We start from the raw sequence: 23321 nt of genomic DNA, 5'->3' as shown, positions 1-23321 counted from the left end.
TTCACTAAATTATTTTACAAACGATAGACCTTTTACTAACAAAAAATATTCACTAGATCTAATGTTTTATACCCTTCTTACTTTGGACTTTTCAACAATTATCTCTTCAACAAAAATTTTGAACTTTTCAACAATTATCTCATCAACAAAAAACAATTTAATTATAAGGGAACAATCAAATCAGTTTTTCAAATTAATTATAGGGAAACAAAATCAACAAAATAAAATAATTTCAACAAATTTGAATTGATTTTTGTTTAATTTATTTTAAGGAATGAAAGATTTTAGGTAGAGATTTTAGAAGATGGACAAATGAATTGAAAGGTTAACAAACTATATTTCTATCGAGCCATGATAGAGACCCCCTCCATTCACCACCCCCACAACCCCCACAGACACGTGGCGGGTGGTGATTGGAGGAGCAGGAAAAAAAGAAAAAAAAAAAATGTAACCAATGAGAGAGAGAGGGGGTCAAAGGGGGTGAGGGAAAAGGGGGCATGAAACATTTTTGATTTCTCTATATTTGATTTTAGAAAATGATTAACTTTTAGATAGTGATCTTAGGAGATGGGCTTGTAGAGTTTTATTTATTTATTTTGAAAATTAAGTGAGACACATGAAAAGTTTATTATTTTTTAAATTGAAAAAATCCAAATTAATTATAAAAAACAAAATCAATCAAACAAATCAATTTAAACAGATTTAAATTTATTTTTGTTTAATTTATTTTAAGGAAAGAAAGATTTTAAGTACAGATGTTAGAAGATAGACAAACAAATTAAAAGGTCAACCAACCATGTTTATACATTTAATTTTAGGAAATGATCATTTTTTAGGCAATAATCTTAGGAGACGGGCTTACAGGTTTTTTATTTTATTCTATTTTTTTAATTCGAAAATTATGTGAGACACATGGATTTTCTATATTTGATTTAAATTGAAAAAATAAGAAATTGAGATTGAGTATATGGAGCCCTCACATCTCTTCTGATTAAAAATTCTCTTGTCCTTAATATATAGTATAAATTTGATTGTAGAACTAAAATTAAAAGTCATATTTAAATATAAATTCAAGTTAACCAATCAAATTATATCAAGATGGACACACAAAAAAAGATATAGCGAGGGATATAGAAAGAAATAAGAAAAATGGTGAATAAATAATACATAGGGGCTTCTATATATCATTTGATTTTTTTTTTCACATTTTTAAATCAAAATTATATGACAATATATTATTAGTTGTCATTAATTATGTAATAATTATTTGTAAACAAATGAACTAAATATGAATATTCATATAAGAAATGATAGAAAACACTAACATATAACATTTCTTTAATATAAAATTTATAAGAATTTTTTTAATATAATTGAACATTTAAAGTGACAAATTAAACATATATATATATATATATATATTTTTAAAAAGCAAAAAAAATAGTGATTAAAATTTCAAGACATTACTTGAAAGGATTAAAAGGAAATATTATTTTTTTACTAGAATCAAAAGTATAATTTTTCAAAAGTTGAGAAAGACATGTGACCCCTAAGCCAATCTCAAGCCTCACATACCTCCATCCGTAGTGATAAACAATCCAAGCAGTTAAAGATAGTTTTAATTTCTTTTAATAGTGACAAGGGAAAATTTGGTTAATACTCCGTTTGGGAAGTTGATTGATTTTTTGATTTTTTGACTTTTTTGGTTATTTTAGCTTGAGTTAAAAAACTTGATTTGGAAAGGATTTTTTGGCTTTTTTGACTTTTTTTTGGTGAGAGAAGAGTGTAATGATTATGGGTTGGATGTGATATTTTATTTTTTGTGACTAAAATAACATATTTTATCTTTTATGGCTAAAATAACCAAAAAAAACCCAAATAGCTCTTCCCAAACGGAGATGTTCTTTAAAAAATTTAAGACTCACAAATGACGATCTAATTAATCTGAAGTGGGATTGGAGTCTTAACGCAAAAACATAGCAAGATACCCCCAACGGTGAGGCTTATTTTAGGCTTAAGTTCATGATTCAAATTATTTATATAGAAAATTAAGTTTTCTCCGGTCTATCCAATCTGGCATGTAAGGCCATTACAAGCTCTACTTTGATGATTTATTCGTTTAATTTTAAATTTTAGTGTGTAAATTATTTTTGAGAAAAAATCAAATTGATCTGATTTTTTTCATAAATAATTTTCATACTAAAATCTAAAAAGATTAATAAAATAAATCATTGACATATAATCGGTAATGAGTCCCACCATCTCCCACGGTCCAAATTAAATGACAATATGAATTAACGAAGAGTTGAATCCTTTAAAAATGAGTCATTAAATTATATATTTTTTAGAATAATTACTAATATGTCCTATTGAGTGCAATTATTTGTTCATAAGTCCTCCGTGATTTTTTTTTTCTTTATTTACCCATTGTTTTGATAATAAATTTTTTTTGAGACTTCTTAGATTTGTTTTGTGTTTGTGGAATGATTATTTGGTATTGAAAATTATACTAATAAATTTATTACAGTGATAAATGAATGGATTATTTTGAATTTTGTTTATATTTTGAATTTATTTATGTTAGTTTTTATTGAAATATGATGTAAAAAGTATAAATAATTAAATTATATTTTTTTAAACAAAATTTACAATGATAAATTAATCATTAAAAGTTAGAGTAAAATTTATTAATAAATAAAGGGTCTTGACAAGTGGCTTAAGACACAAGCAAATGATAAGAAATATGTCAATCTCGAGTTATTTATTACCTACTAAATTTAATATATATATTTTATGAATTTCAAAATACTTTACAAATGTTTTTACACATTTTCAATATATTTTTTCTTGTCTTTCTAATATTAATAAGTGACATAAAACACTTATTAATACGTGTCATAAATAAATTGGATTCGCATGATTTCAATATATGTTTCTCGCCTCCCCAATGTTAACAAGTGGCATAAAACGCTTATTAATATTTGCTATAAATAAATTAGATTTGCATAATCTACTTGCTATTTGTTTTATTTTTTTTGGTGGTTAATGTGTGTTGGATAAAAATCACAACAAAATTAATGTTGAGAAAGATAAGATGAGTGAAGTTCCCAATCCTAAGTAAACACCCTCAAAAGCATGTGCCGCCACCGCCACTTTTATCTATACATGTGAACATGCTTGTAATGTGAGAGAGAACTCCTCTGGAGTCTAGACCACTGTCGGAACCAAAAAAATGTTTCTTTATTACCGATAAATATAACCGTTGGGATCCACCGACATGTGTCTAAACTCACCCACTTCTCTCCTTCAATTTCCTTTCTGTTTTCTCAACCTTCCCTCCTTATCAGTAATTCTAAGAAATACACTCCTCTCTCTCTCTCTCTCTCTCTCTCTCTACAAACCCGTGATTGAATCGCCCTCAATCCATCGAAATAACGAGAATTTCAGACAATGGAATCATAGTTCTCTAATGGGTTTTCACCAAAACTAGCAATGACGTCACTTTCCGGCGAGTTTTCCGGCATAATTTGCATAAACTTCTTTCTATTCCTCCTTTTTCCCGGCAACATCGTCTTCATCGGAAGCACAGAATTCGATTTCGGAACCTTAACTCTGAGCAGCTTGATGCTTCTCGGCGATGCCCACTTGAACAACGGGAGCGTGAGGCTCACTCGCGAACTCGCGGTCCCCAACTCTGGCGCCGGCAGAGCTCTTTACTCCAAACCCATCCGATTCCGGCAGCCGGAGACTCACGTTCCGGCGAGTTTCTCCACATTCTTCTCCTTCTCTGTCACTAATCTGAACCCATCTTCGATCGGCGGCGGACTCGCTTTCCTCATCTCCCCGGACGCCGCCGCATCCGGCGGCGCCGGCGCGTATCTGGGAGTGATGGACCAGAACGACGGCCCAAACGGCGTCGTAGCGGTCGAATTCGACACTCTGATGGACGTTGAGTTCAACGACATCAATGGAAACCATGTGGGTTTGGATCTGAATTCCATGGTTTCATCGTATGTCGGCGATTTGGAATCTGTAAATGTTGATCTGAAAAGCGGCGACCTGGTTAACTCGTGGATCGACTACTCCGGGTCGACTCGGGTCTTCAATATATCAGTCTCGTACTCGACTCTCAAGCCCAGAGACCCTCTCTTATCGTTCAGTCTCGATCTCGATAAGTACATCAGCGATTTCATGTATGTTGGGTTTTCCGGGTCGACTCAGGGGAGTACCGAGATTCACAGCATTGAGTGGTGGAGTTTCACTTCATCTTTCGATATGAATATAAAGTCCGAGTCATCATCGCCGCCGCCAACCACCACTTTGATGAATCCAACGGCTAATTCTATCAACCCACCACCACCACCACCAGCAGCGCCGCCGTCATTGCCGCCATCGGAATCAAATAGTACAATTTCACATACCTCTCAAAATAAGAGTAAGTGCCACAACAAGTTGTGTAGAGAAAGGCCAGTGGTGGTAGTTGGGATAGTTATGGCTAGTGCTTTCATTTTAGCCTTGTTTGTTGTTTTTTCGATCTGGGTATATTCTAAAAAGTTCTATCACGTGACAAATTCCAATTCTTTTGCATCCGATATCATCAAAATGCCCAAAGAATTTAGCTACAAGGACCTCAAATTAGCAACAAAATCGTTCAATTCTAGCCGAATCATTGGTCATGGAGCGTTTGGGACGGTCTATAAAGGCATATTACCGGAGAGTGGTGACATTATTGCGGTGAAGAGGTGTAGTCATAACGGTCAAGGAAAGGCCGAGTTTCTATCAGAATTGTCCATAATTGGAACTCTTAGGCATAGAAATCTTGTTAGGCTTCAAGGTTGGTGCCATGAGAAAGGTGAAATTCTGTTAGTCTATGACTTCATGCCTAATGGGAGTCTTGACAAGGCACTCTTTGAATCAAGAATGCCATTGCCATGGTCTGACAGGAGAAAAATCTTGATGGATATTGCATCTGCATTGGTATATTTGCATCAAGAGTGTGAAAACCAAGTGATTCACAGAGATGTGAAGACTAGCAACATAATGTTGGATGAAGGGTTCAGCGCGAAGTTGAGTGATTTTGGGTTGGCAAGGCAAATTGAGCATGATAAGTCACCAGACGCGACCGTGATGGCGGGGACAATGGGGTACTTGGCTCCAGAGTACTTGTTGACAGGAAGAGCTACTGAGATAACTGATGTGTTTAGCTATGGAGCTGTGGTGCTTGAGGTGGCTAGTGGAAGGAGGGTTATTGAGAAAGAGGGGAATGGAAATTTGGTGGAATGGGTTTGGGGTTTGCATAGAGATGGGAGGTTGATTGGGGCTGCTGATTCAAGGCTTGGTGGTGAGTTTGATGAGGGGGAGATGAGGAGGGTGTTGTTGGTTGGGTTGGCTTGTTCTAACCCTGACCCAATGGCTAGACCTACAATGAGGGGTGTGGTCCAAATGTTAGGGGGTGAGGCTGACATCCCTATTGTCCCAAGAGCTAGGCCTTGTATGAATTTCAGTACTTCCCATCTATTGTTGAGCTTGCAGGACAGTGTCTCTGACTTGAATGGTATGATCACTATCTCCACTTCCTCCTCAGGGCACAGCTTCAATGGTGGTGGTGATGGGGAACTAGTCTGATTCAAATCATTGGTTGAAATTTCTTGATATTGTTTATTAAAACTTACATATATCCATTTGGGTGAATTCTTTCTTGAGAGTTTTTTTTTTTTTTGTCAAACACTAACGATTGTTGCATTATGTTTCAAATTTTTTGTATTTTGAGATTCTTTCATAATAGAACATAGAGATTTAGGGACAAATGATTCTTGGTGATCTATTTGTTATTATGCATGACACAATGACATGGAATAATTGCTTGTATAAAGTTTGGGGACTTGGGCCCTCAATTTTGGTTGTGCTATTATGTTTTTTCTTTGGGTTGGATTGGGTTTTTCTAGAGTTATATGGAGAGCTTGAGTTGTTGCTTTCACAAGAAAACTCAATAGTCAAAAAGTAGGCATAAGAGTTTGAGTAGAGTTTTGGCCAAGTGTGGCCACAGTAGTCCATATTTATTATAGGACCCTTTTTTTTCTGTAGTTCTTTCATGGTGGCCCATGGCTGTTGTGGATGATGAAACAAAGCACTGAATGCTTCTTTTTTTCTCTTTTTTTTTTTTTTTTAATTATTTGCCTTATATATACATTTTTTTATTTTCGTCATGTACCAAAAATATATATAATATATTCTAATTTTGTCTCCTTTTAGTTTTCTCCAATTGTAACCCATGTTGCATGCTTTGGATGCACATGTGTACAAATATTGGATCCTTATGCCCACAAGTTTGTAAATTATGATCACCCAAAAGATTAACAATCAGAACCATTCAGACCCTATATGCATTAACAATGTGTATTGAAGTATAACCCATGGGCAAATACACATATTCTTTTGAACTATTATTTGCTATCATTTAGGGGTTGTTTGGGATATTCTAAATAAGTGCACTTTTTGACTTTTTATAAAAAGATGTGTAGAAAAGTAGAGAGGAAATATTGATTGATGTGACCCAAAAAAGATAAAAAGATAAAAAGTATGGACTTATTTAGTCTTCTCAAACAAGGCCTTAATACACATTGATTTGTATCAAATGTTTCACACAAGTGGATGAAAATTTTACATGTGCCTCGCACATAATAACATTTCAAATATTGAAAAATGTTTAAAATGACCTCATTCCTTCTTTCCCTCCCTTCCGCCTTTTTTTCTCATTCCTTTCTTTCTGCTACACATGCTAGCAAAGCCGTGGTAGCCTACACTATGGTTGCTGCAGTGGGTAGAAGAAAAGAAGAAAAAAGAAAATAAAGTTATGTTAGGCATTTCACAATAAAATTATGTTAGAATGCCATGAAAATTTACATATCTGCTATGCCAATTTTTCATTCATTTATGTAACAAATTCTTAACGAAATGTTCACATTGATATAAATTAATAGTTAAGGGGAGTAAAATGAAAGTATATACACAATTAAAGGAAGCCTCTAAATACATCTCCAATAAATTGATGGACATCCAATTTTTCAAAAAATAAATGGGAAATTTTATTTCCACACACCTATTCATTTTTGTGTACAGCATTTCTCAATGAATATACTTATTAATTTGGTTATATGTTAATGTTCTCATTCCACACACCAAATGTTTCAATTATACCCTTTAACACGTACTCTTGTACACACACAACCTAAATCCTTGTTCCACATCCAGACCCATTTTCGATTCCAGACTCATTTTCGGTACCACCCACATTAAAGACACTGTGAAGACAACTCTATTGCAGACCTTCTATTGACAACTCCATTGAAGACCTACATTGCATTGTTGAAGGTGAGCATCTCCCTCCCATGTTGAAACATTTTATATCGTTTCATTATTGTATACTCCATTGACGACCTACAACTGTATCTATCTCCTATTTTCCATATTTTTTCTTATTTTTTATTTTGCGCATTCAGCATTGGGTTTCTAAATGGAAAAGTATTATTTGGTTGTTTGCTTCTGAAAATTATACAAATTCTAGGAATTTGATTCCAAATTTAATTGTTACATTGGAAACTTGAGTTCCGAATTTTCTAAACAATTTCAGCACTGGTTTGCCAAATAAAAATCGAGAACAAAAAAAAAAAACTTAAAAAAAAAAAAACTCACTTTTTCATTGCTACATTTGTTGTAACCGGACATATTCTTATTTGAATTTGAGCAATAGAGTAAGTGAGAAACAATGGAGAAAATATGATTTAGTTTGTTTTACTCAAAAAATGTGCACTGAGATTCTTTATTTTTTTTTTAAATGTGCATAGGGAAAACTTTAATTTAATATTAAAGGTGTGTTTTGATATCTATTAGGGTCATTTTGTTTCAGGTTATAATTGTTATTAAAATTATATTTGATTAAGTGTGTGCACAAAGACAAATAAATGTGTAGAAATAGAATTTCCCAAAATAAATAGATTTAATACTATTTTACCCTTAAAATCAAATTACCAAAAGAGACTTCAATGTGGCCACCACCCCCTCCCCAACTCTGGTCAATCCTTTCCAACCCCCGTCCCTTTTGCCGCTACTCCTTTCCCTTCTTTTATTTCTTTTTCTTCTTCTGGGTCGTGATCCCCCTCTCCTATCCCGAAGCCCTAACCTAGTTTCTCTCTATGCCACACACGTTCTCCACTACAAACCCCCAACCTCTCTCGCCACAATCAATCATCATGAGTGAGTAGAGGGGAGAGACAACCCGTAAATAGAATGCAAAGAAAGGGGGAGAGAAAATCAAGATGAAACAGAGAGGATGCAATTGCATAAAAGAAAGGTCACAAAGTTGTGTTTGTGATGGGAAGAAGAAAATTCAAAATTAGGGATGGAGTGTCTTAGGAAATAAGGTGTCCAACTTAATTTTTGTGATGTATTTAGAAGCTCCCGTAACTAAAACAATGGCACAAGAAAACCATTACTAAAATCGGACAAAAAGATGTAAAAAGAGAAAATAACCCTAAAAACACACACATATAACGTACATGTGACATTTTTTATTTGTAATTTAAAATAAATTTTGATAGAGAAACCATGTTAAAACTCAATTAAAAATATAATCTTAAAATTAATGAAATTAAAATTGAAACTGAAATTGAGGAGATCAAAAATGAAACTTTGTTTCAATTATAGAGATGCAGTGTAATTATTTTTTTATTTTTTTTGGGTCTAGAACCCCCGAAAAAGTTTTAAAAATGAAGCTTTTTTGATAAATCCATTTTCTAAGAGTTTTATTCCATCCAACCCATATTCTTTTTGACTATTCCATTAGGTCCAATTTGAGATAAGAAGACCAAAATACCCTTTTCATCTACTTATGTTCCATTTAGTTCACATTATTTTCTTATGTTTCAATAAGTCCTATGGGTGACATAATTACCAAAATACCCTTAATGTGAATGTTCACACCGTCAATATAAATGTTTATATCGTCAATGTGTAGGGGCCCAGCTCATGTCGATCCTCGTGGGTGCCCGGAAAAATTCAAGTCGGGCCGGGCCGGCCCATAAGCCAAAAAAATAGGTCCGACCCGGTCCGTTGATAATATGAATATTCACATTGACAAGTTAACATTCACATTGATAAGAGTGTAAAATTGGCTTGCGACCCATGGGCGGCCCAAAACCAGCCCGTCGCCCGGGGCGGGCTCGGGCCCGGGCCGGCTCGTTCACAATATGAATATTCACATTGACAAATTAACATTAACATTAACATTGACAAGGGTGTAAAATTGGCCCATGACCAGTGGGTAGCCCGAAGCCCGGGCCGGGGTCGGGGTGGGCTCGGCCCGGCCCGGCCCGTTGACAATGTGAATATTCACATTGACATGTTAACATTCACATTGATAGGAGTGTAAAATTAGCCCGCGGCCTGTGGCCGGCCCGAAACCCGCCTGTGGCTCGTGGGCTGCCCTGGGCGGGCCCGGCCCGACCCGTTGATAATGCAAATATTCACATTGACATGTTAACATTCACATTGATAAGAGTATAAAATTAGCCCGCGCCCCGTGGCTGCCCGAAACTAGCCCACGGCCCGTGGGCAGCCCGGGGCGGGCCCGACCTGGCTTGTTGACAATGTGAATATTCACATTGACATATTAACATTCACATTGATAAGAGTGTAAAATTGACTCGCGTCCCATGGACGGCCCGCGGCGAGCCCGGCCCGGCCCGGCCCATTGACAATGTGAATATTCACATTGACATATTAACATTCACATTGATAGAAGTGTAAAATTGGTCCGTGGCCCGTCGGAGGCCCGAAGCCCGCCCGCTGCCCAGGGCGGGCCCGGCCCGGCTCGTTGACAATGTGAATATTCACATTAACATATTAACATTAACATTGATAAGAGTGTAAAATTAGCTCGTGACACGTGGGCAGCCCGAAGCCCGGCCCCGGGCCGACACGGGCCCGACCCGTTGACAACGTGAATATTCACATTGACATGTTAACATTCACATTGCTAAGAGTGTAACATTAGCCCGTGCCCCGTGGCTGCCCGAAACACCCCCACGGCCCGTGGGCGGCCCAAGGCGGGCCCGGCCCGGCCTGTTGACAATGTGAATATTCACATTGACATGTTAACATTCACATTGATAAGAGTGTAAAATTGACTCGCATCCCATGGGCGGCCCGGGGTGGCCCGGGTTTGGGTCCGGACCTACCCCGGGCCGCGGGCGAGCTTCGGGCAGCGGACAAGTTTTACACTCCTATTAATGTTAATGTTAACATGTCAATGTGAATATTCACATTGTCACGGGTCTGGCCAAGCCCGCCTCGGGCTGCGATCGGGCTTCGGGCCGCCCACGGGCTGCGGGCCAATTTTACACTCCTATCAATGTGAATGTTAACATGTCAATGTGAATATTCACATTGCCAACGGGCCGGGCCCGCCCTGGCTCGAGGTCGGGCTTCGGGCTGCCCACGGGTCACGGGCCAATTGTACATTCTTATCAATGTGAATGTTAACATGTCAATGTGAATATTCACATTGTCAACAGGCCGGGCCAGGCTCGTCCCAGGCCGCCCACGGGCCGTGGACGGGTTTTGGGCAGCCACGGGGCGCGGGCTAATTTTACACTCCTATCAATGTGCATGTTAACATGTCAATGTGAATATTCACATTGTCACGGGTCGGGCCAAGCCCACCTCGGGCTGCAGTCGGGCTTCGGGCCGCCCACGGGCTGCAGGCCAATTTTACACTCTTATCAATGTGAATGTTAACATGTCAATGTGAATATTCACATTGTCAACGGGCCGGGCCGGGCCTGCCCCGGGCCGCGGGCGGGCTTTTGGCTGTCCATGGGCCGCGGGCCAATTTTATACTCTTATCAATGTGAATGTTAACATGTCAATGTGAATATTCACATTGTCAACGGGCCGGACCGGGCCCGCGCCCGGGCCGCCCATGGGCCGCGAGAGGGTTTCGCACCGTCACGGGACGGGGGCCAATTTTACACTCCTATTAATGTGAATATTAACATGTCAATGTGAATATTCACATTGTCAACGGGATGGGCCGGGCCGAGTCGGGCCCGCCCTGGGCTGCTGTCTAGTTTTATACTCTTATCAATGTGAATATTAACATGTCAATGTGAACATTTACATTGTCAACAGGCCGGGCCGGGCTCGCCCACGGGCCGTGGGCAGGTTTCGGGCAGCTACAAGGCGCGGGCTAATTTTATACTCTTATCAATGTGAATGTTAACATGTCAATGTGAATATTCACATTGTCAACGGACCGGGCCGGGGCCACCCCGGGCTGCGGGCGGGCTTTTGGCCGCCCATGGGCCGCGGCCCAATTTTATACTCTTATCAATGTGAATGTTAATATGTCAATGTGAATATTCACATTGTCAACGGACCGGACCGGGCCCGCCCCGGGCCGCCCATGGGTCGCGGACGGGTTTCGCGCCGCCACGGGACGGGGGCCAATTTTACACTCCTATTAATGTGAATTTTAACATGTCAATGTGAATATTCATATTGTCAACGGGCCGGGCCCACCCTGGCTCGCGGGCGGGTTTCGGGCCGCCCACGGGCCAATTTACATTCCTACAAATGTGAATTTTAAAATATGAATGTTCACATCATTAAATTGCTAATCGTTGAAAAAATATTTATAAGGGTATCAAAATTAAATATAAGGGCATAAGCGTCCAAGAAAATAGTGTAAATCAAGAAAATGGACTTTATGGAATAAAACTATACATACATGGGACTAAATGGGTTAAAAAAATCCTTCATGAACTTCTTGAGTTAAAACACTTCTAAATTGGACTTATCAATAAAAATCCCTTTTAAAGAACTTAATATGCAAAGGGTTTATATGGGCTGGCATGCAATATGATTCTATGATAGTGGGACTCATCATCAGTCAAATATGTGTCCATGGCATGCAATATGATTCTACATTTTAATGATCATGACTTGTGTATTGGACTCCGTCCCGTTAGGGTGTGAAAACCACATACTATACTAGTGGAGTATTGTTAAATTTGTAAAATTTAAATTTAAATTTGAATTTGAATTTAAATTTTAATATGAATTTGATGAGTTTCAAGGTAAATTAGTTATAAGAGTCAGTTATATGAGAATATTTTGAATAATTTAGTATATATATTTGACAAAGAGTCTCAAGACACTAATAGAAGTGTTCTTTTTATATATACTCTAGACGAGCGGTTGATACACAAGATCCGTATGTAATTCGAATAAATGGGAATATTTTGAATAATTTAGTATATACATTTGGCAAAGAGTCTCAGGACACTAATAGAAGTGTTCTTTTTATATAGTATAGACAAGTTGATACACAACATCCGTATGTAATTTGAATAAATAAAAATTTTAAAAAAAAATTAGTGCATCTTGTGTGTAATTTATGTAGTAGTGTGTCCTTTATTAAATCTAACCTATTAGGTTTGAATATTATCCCTTTTTTTTAATGGTTTTCTTCTTTTTTTTTAATTGAGAAATTTACATAGCACATAGAGAAACCAAAATTTCAAGACATCAATATGAGTGTTTACTTTATACATACTAGACAAAGCTGCCACATGACATGACATGACGTGCAACCTTCACTTAATAATTGTACTAGTGGGTGATGAGTGTGCAATTCAGATAAATAAGCATAAAAATAAATAATAAAGAAACTAATATTATAATATGTATATTATCTAAATGGTCAAAGTATTTTTAATAAAACTCAAGGTCTTGGGTTCAAATCTTACTCATACTTTTGAATAATATTATTTATTTTAGGATAGAAAAACCACATGACAGAAGGAGAAACCACCATACTCTTTGACACTAAGTCAATACTCACATATATAATAGTATAGATTAATGATAATGACTTGTGTTTTGGACTCCATCCCATTAGGGAATGAAAACCACATATTACATTAGTGGTGTATTGTTAAATTTGTAAAATATAAATTTTAATTTTAATTTTAATATGAATTTGATGAGTTTCAAGAGAAAATTAGTTATAAGAGTCAGTTACATGGGAATGTTTTGAATAATCTAGTGATACACATTTGGAAAAAAGTCTCAGAACATTAATAGAAGTGTTCTCTTTATATATAGTATTGATGAGCGGTTGGTACACAAGATACGTATGTAATTCGAATAAGTAAAAATAAAACAAAAAAATAGTACATCTTGTGTGTTATTTAAGTAGTAGTGCGTTCTATATTAATTGAGAAATTTAAGATGTTAGGTTTTTATTTATTTTTTTGTTAATTGAGAAATTTACATAGCACATAGAGAAACCAAAATTTCAAAACATCAACATAAGTGTTTACTTTATATATACTAGATGCCACATGGCATGACGTATAGCCTTCACTTAATAATTGCCCTAGTGGACGATGTGTGTGTAATTTAGATAAGTAAGTATAAAAATAAATAATAAAGACATTAATATTATAATATGTATGTTGTCTAAATGGTCAAAGTATTTTTAATGAAAAGGTCTTGGGTTCAAACCATACTCACACTTTTGAATAATATTTTTTTTTATTTTATAATAGAAAAATTTGCCACGTGATAGAAGGAGAAGCCACCACACTCTTGGATACCAAGTTAATCCTCACATATATAATAGTATAAATTAATGATAATGACTTGTGTTTTGGACTCCATCCCATTAGGGAGTGAAAACCACATACTATATTAGTTGTGCAATAATGCTAGGTATCTTGAAAAACCTTTCATGAAAATAATTATGAAAGGTTTGTAATCCTTAGATTATACTTAGAATAAAGCACTACACACTAATCAAGGTAATCTAAAGATCGTAAATCTTTCATGATTATTTTCTTAAAAAAAATTTCATAATCTCTAACTTTTCTCATTAGTGGTGTATTGTTAAATTTGTAAAATATAAATATAAATTTTAATTTTAATTTTGATATAAATTTGATGAGTTTCAAGGCAAATTAGTTATACGAGTCAGATACATGAGAATATTTTGAATAATTTAGTGATATACATTTGGCAAAGAGTCTCACGATATTAATAGAAGTGTTTTCTTTATATATAGTATAGACGAGCGGTTAGTACACAAAATCCACATGTAATTCGAATATAAAAAAATAAAAATAAATAGTACATGTTGTGTGTTATGTTAGTAGTAGTGTGTTCTTTATTAAATCTAAGATGTTTGGTTTGGGTATTATCCCCTTTTTATAATATTTTTCTTTTTTTAATTGAGAAATTTACATAGCACATAAAGAAACCAAAATTTCAAGACATCAACATGAGTGCTTACTTTATATATCCTAGACAAATCTGTCACGTGGCATGACGTAAAGGCTTGGATAACAAATCCAGCCTTCACTTAATAATTGTACTTAGTAAGCAATACGTGTACAATTCAGATAAGTAAGAATAAAAACAAATAATAAAGAAATTAATATCATAATATGTATGTTGTTTAAATGGTCAAAGTGTTCTTAATGAAATCTAAGGCTTTAAATTCAAATCTTGCTTACATCTTTAAATAATATTTTTTATTATTATTTTAGTATAGAAAAATTTGCCGCGTGGTAGAAAAAGAATCACCATTCTTAAATGCCAAGTCACATATATAATAATATAAATAGATAGATAATAAGTCGATATATGATTTTATAAATATAAATATCTTTTCTTAAAAAAATTGAATAAATACAAATATCTTAATTTCCAAAAATTTCGACAAGGAATATATTGACATTGATGAGAGAAAAGTCGCCTGATGTCCAAACAGCCAGCCCCCTCTGTGGACCCAACCCAACAAGGCCTCGCTCAAAGTTTCCTGTCGGCCTGCTTCGCCCATGTTGTTTTGAGTTGGACTGTGTTATGGATGACAGTTGTCATGAAATATCCTTGTGAGTAAAATTATGCTAGTTTTTTTTGGGTCTTAAATATTTTCTCTTTTGATGTTATATTTTTACTAGGGGTGATTCTACAATAATATTATATCCACTGAATTTTGGCTCATTCGAATTACTTAAATTTGTACATGTCTTTTGTTGGACGCGAGGTCTCTGCGGTGGGTTACCCCTTGCTGTGCTTACTGTCTCTAAAACGGCATCGTTTGATCTTCTCTTTTTTTTCTTTTTTCTTTTTCATGTTCTGACTTTATTTTTTTGGCATAATAAATTACACTTTGCTCTAAATCTTAAACCCTAAAATAAAAATAAATAAATTTAAAGAATTAAACCCCAAATCCTAAACCCTAAAATAATAATAAAAAAAATTTATCCCTAAACCCTAAAATAAAAAAAATAATAAATTTTAAGATTTAAACCCTAAGTCCTAAACCTTAAACCATAAAATAAAAATAAAAAAATTTAAAAATTAAATCTTAAACCATAGATCCTAAACCCTAAAATAAAAAATAAATTTTAAAAATTAAACCCTAAAACCTAAACCCTAAAATAAAATAAAAAAATTAAGAATTAAATCCTAAATCCTAAACCCTAAAACAAAAAAATAAATTTTATCCCTAAATCATAAAATAAAATAAAAATAAATTTTAAGAACTAAACCTTAAATTCTAAACTGTAAAATAAAAAAAAAAATTAAGAATTAAAGTAAAAAAAAGAAGCAAATATACACAAAACGCCACCGTTTCATTCCACAGCAGGAACAGCAGTGAGGGGCTCACGGCAGTGACCCCTCGTCCTCTGTTGTTCAATCGATCATTTGGGAGGTCATCCGATTGGTCATCTAGGAGAGTGTCGAATCATTTGGGTGGATGTTGGATGACAAGGATAATAGTCGCGGCTGACAAAGGTAACAACTACAGTTGACAAGAGTGATACCGATCGTCCAACTTATGTAATTCGAGCAATTCGGGTGAATCCAAACTTAGTGGACCAATAATTTTTCATGATTATATTTGCACCCAAAAAAATAACTTAGTATAACCAGCTCTTTTTTTTTTTTTTTTTTTCTATTATACCTAGGAGTGTAAAAATGGCTCGCGGCCTGGTTAGGCCCGGACCCGAGCACAGTCCAGGACTCTAGGCCTAGGCCATCATCTTGAAGCCCGAATCGGCCCATGGTCCAACCCACCTAGGTCAACCTATAGCCTGGCCCATTAGCTCGCTTAAGGTCCACTCAAAAACCAACCCAAAACCCAATGTCATTTTTTGTGGAAAGAATAAAATTTTGATGGAAAAAATAGAAAAAAATATTAAAAAAATTTTAGGCCCGCCCAAGCTCGAGCCTAGGCATAGGCCTACCGCCCTGTCCAAGGCCCAAATATCCCATGGGCATGGGCCTAATTTTTCAGCTTGACCCTGCCCGAATTTTGGTATGAACCTGCAAGGCTCGACATGGATTGGCCCGAGCCCAGGCCCGAGTGGGCCAGCCCAAGCCAAATTTACACTCTTAATTATACACTAATGTGAATTTACTAATGACAACACATATTAAATTCTAAAATAAAATATTATTTTCTTATGGTACACCCTAATTATTGATACGTATTCTTCATATTTAAGTTTTTCATTTTATTCTCCAAATTTCAATTATATTTTCTTTTCTTTCTCACTCAAACCTTTAATCCACCCCCATCAAAACTCATCATTATCATCAACATCATTGTTTCTTATTGTGTTGTTACTTGTAAACAGAAGAAAGTTTGAACAAAATCAAACAATGAATAAGAATAATAATCAAAACTATTTTTGAAGCAACTCATCAAAAACGAGGTAACTATTCACATAAATATCAAAGTACAATTCTTGATTTCTATATTTTTTGTAATGTAAAAAAAAAATATTCAGCTTGTTTTACGTTAATACTATTCGGAATTTTAGATCCAAACAAATTCACTTTGTTCGGCAATACACTTCCAAACAAAGTGAATTTGTTCGGATCTGAAAGGCGAAACAAAACAATCTTGTTTAGAAGGCCGAACAAGCTAACTTGCACCCAATCTTCATTTCGTCCTTCTTCTTCTTCAACTTGTACACAATGTGCTTATTCTTTAGTAATTGATAATGAAAAGACTGAGAAGAGAACGCCGTGACTGAGAATGGCTAAGAAAATAAGAGAGATAATTTTTTTTGAATTAATTTTATATTAAGATTATTATTTAGGTGTACCATAAAATTAAAATATTATATTATTTAAGAGTAAATTCTGAAAATTAATAGGGTATATTAAGGATAAATTATATATTTAAATAATTTAATAAAAAATACTGAGAAATTAGGGACTAATTTGTTTTTGGGAGCAAATGAAATCCCCCTTTTATTAGTTGAATATAAGAAAAAGTATTTTTTAATCATTTTATTAGGCAGTGGATTGGAAGTTTCTACACTTTACATTGTTATAAAAACCAATCACTTTGTTTCTAATTTTCAAATTTTACTTTTTAAAAAATTTTACTTTTTTTGATTTTTTTTTTTGTTTTTATTGAATTTTTTAAATATTTTAAACAATTGTTTTAATTTTTAGACACACATAATATAAATATACTTAAAAAGTATAATATTTATGAAAAAAATTTTAAAAATTCACTAAATACTAAAAATATAAAAATATATATATATAAAAATTCAGTACATATGTCGTATTTTTGTGTATTTATTAATTTTTTAAAATATTTTTTCACAAATAATTTACTGTTTAGATACATCTAAAAAAGGTTTAAAAAAATTGCTTAAAATTTTAAAAATATTCACTAAAAACAAAAAAAAAAACCGAAAAATAAAAAATTCAATTTTCAAAAAGTTAAATTCAAAAAACTAAAACCAAACACAGTCAATAATTAAAGAAATTGTAACTCTTAAAACCCCTAATAATTAAAAAATAGATCAAAGTTTTTAAAAATTTCGCTAAAAATAAAAAATTATTTAGGAAAAAAAAGAAAAAAAAAAGAGGCTCTTCTACTTTTGGTGAACAATTTTTAGATTTAATATTTTTTCATTAATTAGGGACTTTTAATATAGACCCGTTTGTTTTGTATTTTTTAGCTAAATATAAAAAAAGTCAACATTCCACATTATATATATTAATCAATCATTTTTTTTTTCTTATCAGAAATGACTTGGACCCAGTAGGGTGACCCCACTATTCCCATTATTTTTTGATTGGTTCAATTTATTTATTTATTTATTTATTTTTCTGTCTTGCTCTCACAGCTCCCCACGTGAAGGTGGGGGTGCTGGGTCAACCCCCACTGGTCCCAGCATTGTTGTTTTCCTTATATCTATTCAAGTAAAAAAAATCATTTCAACCAACCCTTTTTATCTCATAAAAGAAATTAAAAAATTAAAAAGTCAATAAAAAAATCTATGTTGCCTTACTGGTGGACTAAGGGATTGTTTGGGGTATCTTAAATAATGTATTTTTTATCATTTTAGACTAAAAAATTGAGAAAAAAATATATGAATGTTTGGGTTAACTTTTTGACTTTTTATGGAAAAATGTGTAATAAAAAATTGTAAAAATTGGTTTGTAGGGGAAAATTAGGATTGTGAGTTGTGCAGCCGTAATTGTTGACTTTTAGTGAATAGTGTTAACTTTTTAACTTTGTGAGTAACTTTTTGATTTTTTAACTTTTTATAAACTTGTCAAACTTTGCCTAACATGTCCACTGTACTATGAAGTTTAAAGTAATTGATTAAAATTTAGCAGCTGATACTAATAAATGAACTAAAACCATCTCCAACGCTTCATCAAATCTGGCATCAAATTTGGAATTTTGTGAAAAAGTGATTTTTTGGTGCTCTAACAGTTTCACCAAATCAATATCAAATCGAGAATTCATCAAACCTTTCACCAAAATGAGAACACGCTCCAAGTTTCACCAAATCACTGTTTGTTACCGTTGGGGGAGACAAACCGGTCGACCAACCGGTCGACCATAAAACGGTTCAAATAGTTCAAATAAATAGGTTCAAATAGTTTTAAAAAAAAATTTGCCTTACCGGTTGACCAACCGGTTGTCTCGGAAAAAGTTTAGACAGTTCAAAAAAAAGGTTCAAACAATTCAAAAAAAATTTTTTTTGCCTTCACCGGTTGACCAGCCGGTCGACCAACTGGTTGTCCTGGCGCAGATTTGATGAAAATTTGATGAAAATGAACCATTGGAGCACTCGGTATCAGATTGAGAAAAAAGTCATTTTTTTACTCAGTTTTGATGAAAATTTTGATGAACCGTTAGAGATGCTCTAACATTTCCACTATTGATGATATGCATTAGCAGGTACAAAAAAATTGTGGTGATACTGCATGTATTAATTAGTATATCAATATTAGTTATGACATCATTATTAATTTTATTCATTAATCACATTATAAATATTAAAAAAAATTTAAATTATGTCACATCACCAATTGATATACTAGTTAGCACACTAATTAATACATATTATTAATTTGTGCATTACAAATATTAAAAACTTCTTAAATATATTACATCATTATTTAAAAAATTATAATTATTTGAAATAAAGAGAATTTAATAGGGTTGGTGTTGGTGATGAGGACGAGGTGGCCATAGCATAGCGACGTGGGGTAGGTGGGAGGTCGGTGGGTGGAAGCAGATAATGAGGGATTAAGGGAAGAGGAAGAGAGTAGAGAGAGAGAGAGAGAGAGAGAGAGAGAGAGAGAGAGAGAGATGGGGAAGTGGTAGAAATCGAGTTTTGTAATTATTTTGCAACATTTTATTCTTACGTAATTTGATTAAAAGATTTGTGAAAAAATTTAACAAAGAAAAAAAATATATAAGTGAAATTTAACTTAATTTCACACACTTTTTTTATTTCTCTTTTTAAATTCTTTCTCAAAGCTCACAACCAAACAAAACGCTAATTTGATTAAAATTATTTTCCTATGATTTTGTACTTTTTATTTCTCAAATAGTGTACTAAAAGTAGGAAAATATTCAAAAGAGTTTCATGAAACGCACATGATTTGGGATAATTTTTTTTTTTTTTTTTTTTTAAATACCTTTGTTGAATGAATTTTTTTATTGAACTAATGCACTAATAAGTCATACGAGAAGAAAAATTTTCAAGATAAATTTACAATTATTTGAAAGAATCTTTTTATCAAAGGAAATATTGAAAAGAGTTTCAAGAAATAATAAAATAATAAACACAAAATATAGAAAAATAAGTTTTTCAAGAACATATTTTTCAGGAACTTTTAAAGATTGATATTTGAAATTAATCAAGATTATTTATTCAAATAGCAGTCATATAGCACAGCTAAATACATATAATTAACATTGCATGAATTTTTAGTTTAGAAAATTATTTTCCCTTTCTCAATTTTGAGATATATGATAAGAATATCTATTAACACTATCATAAAATTTTATGGCTTCGATTAGAACTTGAGAAAAATTTGATAGACTCAAATTAAATTCAGTCGGCACTTGAGTAAGAGATTGTCACAACCCAAACATTTTGATTTTTTATTATTAATAATATATAACCCTAACATTAAACTTGTACTATGCTCAAAAACTTGGGGAAAAAAAAATCTCTAAAAATTGTTTAAGAACATAAATATTAGCTTGATTTATGTTCATTTTAGAATTTTAGAATTTTTTATTCATTTATATTGTAGATGACTTGAAGAATCATGTAGTTACTATTTTTAACCTATTTCCAATCATATTATTTGAAAAATATATCAGATTTTATAATTAAGAACTATATTTATTATATTATGTAATTAAAAATTAAGTATTGAACTTTTTTATTGTTAAACTTTTAGCATTGAAATATTTTCATACTAATCAATTAAAACCTAAAATTTTGAATATTGTTAGTTAAAAATCAATTTTTTTTAATATTTATAAATCATATATCCTTATTTTAAAATTAAAATTATTTAAACAATTTTAAAAATTAGGTAGTATGCGAATTAACCTTAATAAACACATTCAACTACAAAGACAAAGAATATTAAATAGAAAAATCAATCACGAAATAAATTTTTTTTTTAAGAAGGGTATTTATATACAATTAAATAAAAAATAAGAAAATTTAAAAATAAGTTAGGAAAGTTTGATATATTATATGTTTACTAAATGTTTCAAATTAAATTGCTTGTTATGCAATAATCTGGTTTCAATCACACAATAAATAACAACAAGAAGAACAATCACACACACACAAACACAAGATATACGTGATTCGATAGAGTTTGGCATTGCTGTTACGCGCCTTATTGGGCCCATTTCAGGGTCTAATTCAATAATCTGAACCGTTTACATTTTAAAAGGTATCGAGTAGAATATACCTGTAAAAAATCACGTCAATCGGATATCGTTATCTCTTTTATCAAATTACATTTGCATTGAGTTTTATATTTCAAATTACATTTATCTTTTTTTATAAAATACAAATGTGATTTGATGAAAAAGCCAACGATATCTGTTTGATGTGATTTTTTACAAGTATATTTTACACGATACCTTCTAAAATGTGAACAGTTCAAATTATCGAATTAGGCCCTGAAATGGGCCCAATAAGGCGCGTAACAGTTGCTGCTATGCACCCTACGCAGCAGCAACCCCAAACTGGGTTCGATGAGATTCCTTCGTCTAGGGCGGAGAAACAACCAAAATCCACTATATGCAATAAGGATTATAAATCACTCTGTAGCTCTCTAATCCTAAAACGTATAAACTGATCCAATTTATAGAGTAAAGACTAATGGGGTGAAACTAACATTACAGGTCCGTAAATGCCAATTTTGGCGCAATATTGACTCATTAGGATTGGGATATAGTGAATATAAGACATTTCACAACATCTCTTAAATGAAAAAATAAAATAAAATTGGTGTACTAAATATTTTTGCATCTCTATCATTTGAAGAAAAAGTTATGTGATTAGAAACGAGGTAGGAATAAGTGGAGAAAAACTTACCTTACACAACCTCATTCCACTTAGTGCACATTGCCTTGCACTCGTTCCTCCCCTAACTTGCCAATTGTAACAATGGTTTAACTTCTATCCCATCAACTTTATTCTATTAGCGTCATATTCAAACCATCCAGTTAGAAGATGACACGTGGAAAGCAAGGGGCATTATACAAAATACAAGAAATAGCGAAAGAGAAGGAAATCACGGTGAGAGAAATCAGTTTAATTGCTTTGAAGGCGCCAAAAGTAGATTATAAATAGATGAAGGCAAAGATTAAGAAAGCCCTCAACCAAATCTAGTTTCTACGTCGTCGTCAATTTTATTTATCTTTAAATTTCAACACTTTACTTTCTAGCACTTTACTTTTATGTACCGCACTTACATTTTATAAGAGTAGATTAACTCTATAATTCTAGAATTAGGTTGGTTTAAAGTTTCAAAATTGCCCTTACTAAAAGTAACATTTTGTGATTATTTATTTAATTAATCAATTACATTTTATGCTCAATTTCTCCCTCTCATTCTGCTACGAACTCAAGTTAAAAGTATTGGTTCATCTTTTAATACAACACAGAGAAAGTTCTCTTCATTGAGGCTAAGAGAATCTTAATGCAATCATCTAATAAATTTGACATTTATTATCTGTAAAAACTTTTCAAATCTTTACTGGCACGCTTTAATTACATTTCTAACATTCAAAGTGTCAAAAATAAACCAACAAATTCTTAACATTAAATCCCTATGTTATAGTTTTATAACCTAAGATGATAAATGACTCATATGGATCACATCATACAAATATATAAATTGATTGGCATTATATTGTGTTGATTTATAGTGAGATCATTGAGTACAGATGGAGAGAGAATATGTATAGCATATAAAGAACATAAAATTGAAAAGAAAAGGAAGGAAAAAAAAAAAAAAAAAAACTTTAACTATCATTTTATATGATCAACTGTTAATATGATATCTATGTTATCTATCTATAAATTAGGGGTAATTCTGTAATACTATACAAAATTAGGTTGGGTCACCTCTTCCCCACTCCTCACCCCAAATCCAATGAAGTTCTTCATTTTTATTCTCAAATCTTTCCTTGTTTAATAAAATCACCAAATCCAGTCTCATTCAGGTTGATGATCACTCAGATTAAGATTTTGTCTAGCTCAACTAGTAAGTGATCAATATTCTTGATTATTATCTTTTTCTTTTAATTTTTTTTAAAAAATAAAATAATATAAGCTCTTATAAAATTTCTGGTAACTTTGAAGAATGATTGCTTCATTGGCATAATGATTATTAGGGTATAAAGGTGACAATTTTTAATGAAAAATTAAAATAAATTTAACATA

General features: G+C 33.1%; 1 protein-coding gene across 1 annotated transcript; it reads left to right on the top strand.

Annotated features, from left to right (window-relative positions):
* The first annotated feature begins 3054 nt into the window (after window positions 1-3054).
* On the top strand, window positions 3055-5807 carry LOC114309853 (L-type lectin-domain containing receptor kinase VIII.1). The gene has a single exon (XM_028255717.2). It carries the CDS (start codon window positions 3493-3495, stop codon window positions 5623-5625), a length of 2133 nt encoding a protein of 710 aa, XP_028111518.2. The 5' UTR covers window positions 3055-3492; the 3' UTR covers window positions 5626-5807.
* Window positions 5808-23321: the final 17514 nt, after the last annotated feature.

The sequence above is a fragment of the Camellia sinensis genome, chromosome 10 (genome assembly GCF_055761805.1).
Source record: "Camellia sinensis isolate YWXY chromosome 10, ASM5576180v1, whole genome shotgun sequence".
Lineage (NCBI taxonomy): Eukaryota > Viridiplantae > Streptophyta > Magnoliopsida > Ericales > Theaceae > Camellia > Camellia sinensis.
Note: the sequence above shows the minus strand (reverse complement) of the source record. Positions and strands in the feature narration are given on the sequence as shown.

Coding starts and splice junctions, on each gene's coding strand:
- LOC114309853 (XM_028255717.2), top strand. CDS start 3,493: ATGACGTCACTTTCCGGCGAGTTTTCCGGCATAATTTGCATAAACTTC.